The sequence below is a fragment of the Gymnoscopelus microlampas genome, assembly GCF_963454915.1.
Source record: "Gymnoscopelus microlampas genome assembly, chromosome: 6".
Lineage (NCBI taxonomy): Eukaryota > Metazoa > Chordata > Actinopteri > Myctophiformes > Myctophidae > Gymnoscopelus > Gymnoscopelus microlampas.
Window position 1 is genome coordinate 25716410 of NC_139943.1, and position 10000 is coordinate 25726409.

At 43.8% G+C, this 10000-nt stretch overlaps 1 protein-coding gene across 1 annotated transcript in view; it reads left to right on the top strand.

Annotated features, from left to right (window-relative positions):
- The window catches only part of snrkb (SNF related kinase b), a 14866-nt gene extending 7131 nt beyond the window's left edge, over positions 1-7735 (top strand). The window contains exons 4-5 of the mRNA XM_084059383.1: positions 4376-4517; positions 5292-7735. Coding sequence (XP_083915509.1) covers positions 4376-4517; positions 5292-6399 — 1250 coding nt within the window. The 3' untranslated portion in view covers positions 6400-7735. The remainder of the gene's footprint in view (positions 1-4375; positions 4518-5291) is intronic.
- The last annotated feature ends 2265 nt before the right edge of the window (positions 7736-10000 follow it).

Below are 10000 nucleotides of genomic sequence, written 5' to 3' on the forward strand. Positions count from 1 at the left end.
CTCTAGACGCACATTTGTGTGGTCTAACCTGACAAACTACCTGTACACTCTCATGGCAATACATTGTATTAGAATGTAACTATAGCAATGCATACGTACTGTATGAGTGTGGTCGTGATTGTTCAATTAATCGAAAAACAAATCAATAGAATAATTGCTGAGAAAGTAATCAATAGTTGCGGCTCTACTCTCACTCACATCACAGTAACACACAGCTCAAATAAAGTCAGTCCACATAATACAGTCTCTCATTCTGGCCATTGCGACAACACTCCCATATGGTGTCCATACTATCCATACTATTTACTGAGCTACAACAGGCAGTTTTCATTTAACCTAATGAATAACTTGGCACATGTCCTAAGCCTGATTTATGCTCAATGTGCACCTGTTTCACTCACTGAAAATAGCTGATCTACAAGAGGTCGTTTGGGAACAACTGGTCTAGAAAGCGCTCACTGTTTCTGTGGAGAGACAGAGGTCATGAGGTGTACGTGCACATAGGACTGGCGTCTGAGACGACTGTAATGAGCTGTGACTCAACATTAGCGCCCACATTATTGCTGCTGAATAGCTGCCTGGTCAGACTAGAATACAATGCAATGCAACAGAAGGCCCTCATTTGCCAGCCGTGGATGGGGCTCATTAAGCCTGATTCTTACTTGATCGTATGGCGGTGTATGTCGCATGGGGAAAAGAGTTGATCCACAAGCTCGCGCCCCATCACAAGCTTGTAGATCTACTCTTTTCGCCGTGTGTCGGCGTACGGTGGAGTAAATCAAGCATATAGGACTAGGCTATTTTTAATTTATTTTCACCTATAATGACATGCCCAAAATAGGGGATGCCAGGGTAAAAGTTGTTAATCAGTTTTCAAAAGCAGGACTGAAAGCCAGATTTTTACTCCTTCGTACAACGCGTCACAGTTAGACTACAGTACACAGCAGGTCTACAAGATCACAACGCGTCACATTTGTACGGTAAACAGCAAATTAATCAGTATGCTGGTCAACAGAATGCAGGAAACATAAAAAAGGTCTAAATCATATTCATGTGCTCTTGTGCTCTTTACGGGAAAGGCCACAAATACCCACATTTTTTGCGGGGAAAATAGGGCAACAGAGATGACGTGTAAACCCAAAGTAATCCTGTCTGAAACCAGGCTGCATAATTCATTCTAGTAACTTGTCTCATGATGTCCATGAATGAAAATCACATACCCTACCTTTAACCTCTTTCAGTTTCAATGTTAAAAAAAAAATCAAAAATAGTGAAAATAGCAGTCGCATTGCGATGCGGTGTGCGCTTGTTGTAGATTGGCTAGAATTTGCCATTTTTACTCGACACCGGCATACGACAAAGTAGGTAATATGATTATGAAAAAAAACATAAACAGTTGAAATACGGAGATACAAGTTTTTTGCAGGTACAGTCAGTGGTGTAAAGTACTTTTACTCAAGTACTGTACTGTACTGTAATTTTGAAGTACTTTTACTTTACTGGAGTATTTCCAATTGTCTATACTTTTACTTCTACTCCACTACATCTCAGAGGCAAATATTGTACTTTTACTCCACTACAATTATTTGAAAACTTTAGTTCTTATTACTTTGCAGATATAAATTATTAGATTATAAAACATACATCAACTACTTTAGCCCTATTTTATACCTAGGCTATTTGTAAAGGACTGGCCCAATAAGCGGCTGGAAACAGCACAGAGTCAGGTGTAAATTGCAACCAAAGTGCTTCTATTCATCCAAAGTGTACAGGTTAAGGGCATCAGCAGCAGACGGTGACATGGTGGTCGGCAGTTCCACCATGTCCTTGTCCTACAACTAAAACTGAGTACATTTGTTTCTGGCAGCCTTTTATACTCAGCTGAGCCAATCAGTGTGAGTCAATCAGTGTGGGTTCAACCATGTTGCAGGTTACTTCAAACATGCAACAAATCCAACCCACACATTCCATTAAAACATCTGAATCAATAACCCTGGCAAAAACAAATAACTTAAGCACCCTATGGCAAAACAAACATTATCACATTACTAGCAGCTTCGAATATACCACACATATAACACAAAACCCCCCTCTCTCTTCTACTGTGGTCCAGTCCACCCATATATGGTGCTCGGGCAACCCTGGGGACTTTTTTGCCCGAACACCCTGGAACAGACAGACATAAGCAGTATTAAAATCACAATCCAACATCCCATATATATTGCCAAATTATATTGCACTAAACATATTGCACATTCCTCTTATGATTCCAATATCCTTGTGCAAATATACTGTGCAAAAGAGTAAAGTTCAAATTAGTGTCAATTATAAGTAAACTGAGGACCTCTTCGTTACACTATTTGAAAATAGCCGATCTACAAGCTCACTTGTAGATCGCGAAGCGTTGTGAGCTTGTAGATCTGCTATTTTCAAATATTTTAGTACTTTTACTTTTGGTACTTTAAGTACATTTTGATACCAATACTTTTGTACTTTTACTCAAGTACATTTTGAATTCCGGACTTTTACTTGTAACAGAGTACTTCTACATTGCAGAATTTATACTTTTACTAAAGTAAAACATTTGAGTACTGGGTACAGTATGTATGGAGATACAAGGTTTCTGTCTATCCGTAAAATAGAAGCTAACCTACATTAGCGAATGAGAGAGTCGTATCATTTGCTAATGATGTGGCCTGGGGTTATTCAGTAAGGCAGCTCGGTTCTGTGCCTGCCTTTGTGCATGTGTGCGGTACGTGCAAACACACAGTGTGCAGTGCGTGTTTGTTTTGTCAGCAGGCCACTAATGTGCGGTGAGGGAAAGTGAGATATTCCCCGGTGAACTGAGAAGAGAACACTCCCAGTACTCAGTGTCTTCTCTCCACTGTTGCATAACCATCTTCATTAGACGGACAGAGATGTGCAGTGTGTGTGTGTGTGTGTGTGTGTGTGTGTGTGTGTGTGTGTGTGTGTGTGGGGGGGGGGGGGGGGGGGGGGGGGTAGGTGTGGGTGTGCGCGTGTGTAAGTGTATGTGTAAGTGTATGTGGACAGGGAGAAGACTGAGGTCTGTTGTTTCACTGTCAAGAGTCTAATGTGTGACAATGGCTGCATACACTGGAACACTGCCTTTGTGTGTGTGTGTGTGTGTGTGTGTGTGTGTGTGTGTGTGTGTGTGTGTGTGTGTGTGTGCGTGCGTGCGTGCGTGCGTGCGTGCGTGCGTGCGTGCGTGCGTGCGTGCGTGCGTGCGTGCGTGCGTGCGTGCGTGTGAAAAATAGCGCACGCACGCACGCACGCATATGATTGTATTTCCTTTTATTCCGTTGTGTAAGTGCGATCTAAGTGTGATTTAGACTCTAGAATGGAAGAGGATCAGAATTGACAACATGAGTCATGTGAGGTACAGTATTTATCTAGATCCATGCCTGGGTAACGTCATGTGATCACAAGTTAAATGCCAAGTGTAGTAATTTGAATAATATACAATGTAACGCTTTCCCATTCATGTGTGGTCTTCTCAGAAATGGAGATCGAGTGAAGGAAGGAGAGAAAAACAGAGAGGGGAAAGGAAGAGAAGTGAACATTCTTAGAATAGAACTACCCTTAGAACAAGCCATCTGTTTATCACGGCCCTCAGTTCCCAGCTCCCTTCCGTGTGTGTGTGTGTGAGGGGGGAGGCCATGAACTGGCCACAGTGTTCATGGCGTTCTGAGTTTGCCGTGACCTTCCCTCACCCAGTCTGCCCTGAGGAGAGGAGAGGAGGTGAGGGAGGAGGGGGAGGAAGGAAGGGAGCAAGGAAGGAAGGGTGGGAAGCAGAAGGAAAGGGGAGGACATGAGGAAAGGAACATGCTGTCAGCACCAGGAAGTGTGTCTACAGTGTGTGCGTAATAGGAATAGGAATAGGACTTAGGGTTAGGGTTAGAGTCAAGTGGGTTAAGGTTAGAATTAAAGTCAAGGTTAAGGCTAGGCATGCTAATGTTAATAGGTTAATGTTACCGTTAAAGGCTATGGAATGAATGTAGTCTTTGGGAATCACAAGTATAGCAGGACACGAATTTGCGTGTGTGCATGCTGGCATGCGTGTGTGCATGCACATGTGCTTGTGCATGCGTGTGTGCCATTCAGAGGTCATCGTCACAGCTCTCTATAACACATACATTTCTCCTTATATATGTTATATATGTCAATTGTCATCTGGTTGCTTGTGGCTTTGTGCACAGTGTTATTTATGAAGACAAATATGTTTAAATAGGTTACAGCAACGCTACTGTGTAGAAATGATTTAGGCAATATTATACTTGGTTTTCTTGATAAGTTACCTGCTACTATACAGTGTAAGCCTGTAAGGCTAATATTCTTCTGTGTTCTTGTGTTCCAGATATCTGGTCTCTGGGGGTGATTCTGTACATGCTGGTGTGTGGAGTCCCTCCCTTCCAGGAAACCAATGATAGTGAAACACTGGTCATGATTCTGGACTGTCGCTACTCCGTCCCCGAACACATATCAGACGACTGCAAAAAGTGAGTGCACATGTGCACATACAGTACACACACACACACACACACGCACACGCACACTCACACTCACACGCACACGCACACGCACACATACACATCGCACTCACTCACTCACTCACTCAGTCACTCAATCACGTTCCTGGGACAAGAGCCAAAAGCACTCTTACAATATCAGTGTACCTTCTCACTTAACCTCCAAACCTGTCGCCTTCACTGCATCCTTTAACATCCAATGCATCCTTAACACATCAAAGAGCTGCATGCTAAAGGCCAGTTCTCTTTCATCTCTATAGAACTAACTATAAAAAAATACTTATGTTAGTCACACTTTCAACAACAGTACAAAATGAACCGGAACAGGACACCCGGGACCACAGTTATGCACAGATACTTATTGGAGACTGGAGTTTCACTCCTGCTCAACAGTGACATGTACTGGTCACTGAGTGAACAACAGCAATGATATAACATTTATAATACTATTTTGATTGAAGAATGTACTTACTTAACCCAGTGACATCTAAGATTAGCTTTGGCCTCTAACACAACCTACAATGTGTGACCCAGGACCCCTCATGTGACATATCGCCGGGGGTCATATGATAAAGCACCTCATTGAGGAAGCAAGATCTGTGTAGCACAGAACGGTCTGACCTTCAGGCAAAGTCTACGATGTAGGACATGTGGACCATCTTTTGTAGTGTTAAAAGTACAGATATCAACATTGTCTGTTTGTAATCTCAATCCTCTGTCTCTCTCTCTTTCTCACTCTATCAGTCTGATCGCTAGGATGCTGCAGAGAGATCCCGCTTTCCGTGCGTCACTGGAGGAGATTGAGGCTCACGATTGGCTACAGGGGCTGGATGATGTGCTTCTCAGCCCTGAGGCTCCGCCCCACTGGCTGTCGGGGGCCGTGTCTCCCAGCTCTACCCGCCCAGGAGTGCCGGAGTGTGGGGACCTGCTGGCAGCGAGGCCCCAGACTAAGCTGCCCGTACCTGCGCCGTGGCAGCCCAGGCTCAGTCTCCAACCTCCTCCCCAAGAAGCGCTGCCCGTCCCCAAGGTCCACGCGGCCCTGCAGCAGATATGCGAGGAAGATGAGGAAGAAGAAGAGGAAGAGGAAGAAGAAGAAGAGAGGGGTCTGTTGAAAGCGGAGTGGGTCGGCCTTTCGTCAGTGGCTGATGAAAACACCAGTGCAGCGCTGGACGACGCAGATACGCAAGAGAGAGACGGAGAAACAGACCCGCTGCAGACCGCGAGCTCAGTGAAGATGAAGGAGGTGGATGAGGAGGATGAATGGGCAGCAAAAGGCAAGGAGGAAGGAGATAGGGAGAAGGGGAGAGGTGGAAGTAGCCGCGTGGTTTCAAACCAGCCGGTCGGTGAGACGCCGTTCAACCCGACGCCCGACGTCAAACCGCTTTCTCTGTCTGCCTTCATGGGAGTACAGTGTTGCCAGGGGCAGCCGGATCCCACCAGCCCAGAGATATCAAAGGAGGGGGCGGAGCCCAACAACAATACCGACAAACCTCCACCACTCACCCAGTCCGCCCCAGGCGCCCCCGTCTCCACCCGCCCTCCACCTCCCTCCGCCAGACCCAGTCTGCACGGGTCGGAGGCGCAGAAAGAGGGAGAGGAGGGAACCAAGGCAGAAGGGGAGAGGGAAGACCTCCTAACAGACAGACCCCGAGCCCACAATGCTCCCGGGTGTCGGGAGGCGGGGCCTGAGGCTGTTCCTCGTGCGGAGCCGGGGAAGGGGCGTGGCATGAAGCTGAGGGAGAGACTGTTTCAGTTTCCTCTGTGTGAGAAGGCCCTGGCCTTCAACATGCCGCCACACAACAAGACCAAGATACTGCCCCTAGCTCAGTACAACTGTTGCCACGTGCTCTAGGCCAGCCGATGGACTCAGTTAGGACAGCTGTGAGGCACTAACAGTTTTGTGAAAAGGGTAAACCATTGAGAAGTGAAGTGTTCCCAAGACAGAGCGTTGAGGAGCAACAGCGTGCTTCTGCACAACATGCTAGTGTGTTAAGGCTGGGACGTGTGAAGCATCACACTTGTACACACCCATACACACCAACACACAGCCTTGTAGAACTGCAGCCATTTCCGTTAGTACAGTATTTATCCATCAGTGAGAAAGAATTATGTCGAACTAGGGCTTACACGTATGTACAGTTGTTATTCCTAATAGACCCTCCATCCATGTGCTGCTGCTGCTGCTGTGTATAAGAACAGCCACAGACTTACACTGGACAGAGCCAACACGTCCTTGTGCATTCATGCTGACTGTAACGTACATACGACATGTGGGCCTACAGGAAAGATATAACTTGACCAAACAAAAACACGGGTCGGGGTGGGGGTGCATGGATTTCCCTATGGACCTGTCAAAAGGACAATGTGATGACTTTCTGTACTGAAATAAGCTATGATCTGTTTTGTTTGTCAAAACAAGGTGCCTACTATGACCAAATGGGTGTACGATAATGTGACAGTTACGACCTGGTTCTCACTCTGGAACTAAACTCTGTGTCATCGTTGGCTCCCATGTGTTTAATATTGGAATATTCTACCTGTACTGTATGTGAATAGCATTGAACCAGTTTCTGCCACAGGGTAGCGCTCCTCTCACTTTCCCTCCTGGACAACCTGCTTCTCATTCATTAACCACATGAACCCTAGCGTCCTTATTCTGGGGCAAACGTTCCTTGAAAATAGCACATCTACAAGCTTACACAACGCATTGTGAACTTGTAGATCAGCTATTTTTGGTGAAGAGATTTGGTGTAGAGGGAAGAAAGGAGCATGCCTACTATAGACCCCTGGGGGACTCCGGTCCCCCCAGGGAATATATATAGGTTTTAAGTGGTTAAAAGCTCTTATTACAACAAGCTCTTATTTAAAGACCACTTGTCATGTAATATATGATATGATATGGTATATGAGATGATGATTATTATGATTGTTTTGCTATATTGTATTAATGTTCTTATGGTCTTCATAAGATACTATATAACATGCTTTGACTTAGTATATGATCTGATCATTGACAAAGAGGATGCAGGTCTTCCATGGAGTCTATAGGAACATATTCTTATAAACACTGTTCAATCTTGAAATGATGTTGGACTATACATTTTATTTTGCAGGCAGGTCTATATACACACTGTATACACTGTATATACTGTATAATATATTATATATTATACTGTATATGTACTATATACTATACATATACTGCATATATTGTGTGTGTGTGTGTGTGTGTGTGTGTGTGTGTGTGTGTGTGTGTGTGTGTGTGTGTGTATATAATATACACACACACACACACACACACACACACACACACACACACACACACACACACACACACACACACACATACCGTATAGTATGTACAGTATGTACAGTCTATACACTTTGTATAACAAGCAGAAAATATGGCACAAAGTGCTCTCACTACCCTCATTCCCTCTCTACCTCTTTCTCTCTCTCTCTCCTCTCTCGCGCTGATGAAGCTCTGGTCGGATATCACACGACAGAAACCCTTTGCCTAACAACGGCAACTCACGCAGGCAGTGGTGTGATGTCAAGCATGTCCATATACGGGCATATTTGTCCAGACACGCTGGGCATAATCCGGCCGCTCACCCACCCGCCACAACTTCAACTTTATATAGTAGATATATATAGTTTATGAATTGACAAGGACATTTCACAAGGGATTTGTTTGTACTTTTATGGGCGATATACGGCGCTGTGCATGGTATTACTGTTATTTGTCACAATATATATACCTCCACATGTCTTGCTCTGAGCTGACATTTCCTCTTATGTATTCTCTGTTGTCATTTGTGACTTTGAGGTCATCTGCTGATGTCACCATGAATGATGAATTGCACATACTGTACCACCTTTAGGTCAGTGGTTCTCAAACTGAGGTCCGGGGACCCCCACGGGTCCTTGGGGAGTTATGAGTCTGCAACTCTGGGAGTGTACTAATGGCTCCATTCGTACACTCCCAGAGTTAGGATTTTATAGTGTAGATTGGGGTCCCAGAAATAGAAAATTGTATTAAATGGGGGTACTTGGCCTCGTGCATGTCAAAATGGGGATCCTTGAAATAAAAAAGTGTGTGTTTGAGAACCACTGCTTTCGATTACAGCCCTCATACAAGCAGTCCCAGCATCATTTCATCGCTTTATTTATCCTCTAGAAACAGTTGTAATCTACTGATGTCTTGTCATGAGATAGATGGTGAGACACTTAAATTGAGTTAATGTGTATGTTTGGTTTTTTAACTATTATGCCTCAGTTTCTTTATAAAGACTTTTTTGTTTATGTCTTACATAATGTATATTTTCTCACATTTGACAAAGTTTTTTAATGGAATGCCCAATGCTGTAAAATGAACTACATTTGGACTATATATTCCCAGTACACAGGTGTACTGCCCTGTCTGTAATTGTAGCTATACAATATTGGCTTTTAACTCAGTGTTAAATATGATCCAATCTTTTCATGGCTGCATATGTTGGGGAGATTAAGTGGATTATGATTATTTCATTGGTTAGTCAACCATAAAAATCCAAACACATGTTTTGTTCCTGTGTTAATGGACCATGTCTGTCCTTAAAGTGTCTGACTCTGTTGGGTCCCACATTGAATCTAGACTTTGTCTCTATGGAGAGATTAACTTATTTTTCTGTATTTATTTATTAAAATTGATTCAATCGACAGGCCTGTGTGCAGTGTGGTAATTTAATATGGGTCATGCATTAGGCTTTATGATGTGTATAACAAAAATAGCTCAGTTTCTGAGGAGCTGTGACCTAAACAATTGAAAAAGTAAAAATGTTGATAAAAACAATGTAAAAGTCCAACATATGAATGCTAATGTTCGAGTCCCAGGCGGTACTTAAATGTTGGGATACTTTGACATCTTGAGAGCATACAACTGCAGTTCAAAAGCACTAGTTGACAGTCTCGACAACCATGCTCAGCATTTTTGGTGTGATGGCTGTTTGTTGTGCTTTTCATTTTGTATCTGTAAAATGTCAGCTTGACTTTCAGGCATAACCCATAACCATCACATTTAGAGGGGACCATGGATGTCATGTGGCCAGTACTATGACATCAGTAATATGACATATATTAGCCAATGTCATCTCCATATTTATTGGGCAAAGTTTCAGCCCCATTCGACCTACAATGACTTCCAGAGTAAAATTTAAGTTATTAGTAGTAAAGTAAATATTTGCAATTTGTGAAAACATATTTGGGGATTTGCCCTGCTGGCAGTGTGCACAAGACACACAGGACCGATCAGTGTGAAACTTTGCACACATACTCCCTGGAGGCCAAGGAAGAACCCTGCCCCAGATTTTGCTACATCGGTCTGTTATAGTGCCAACAGGAGGCTGATTTTTGCAAAACACATCTTTTGATATTACTCCTACAGACTCTGTGCAAACCTCACGCAAATCGGC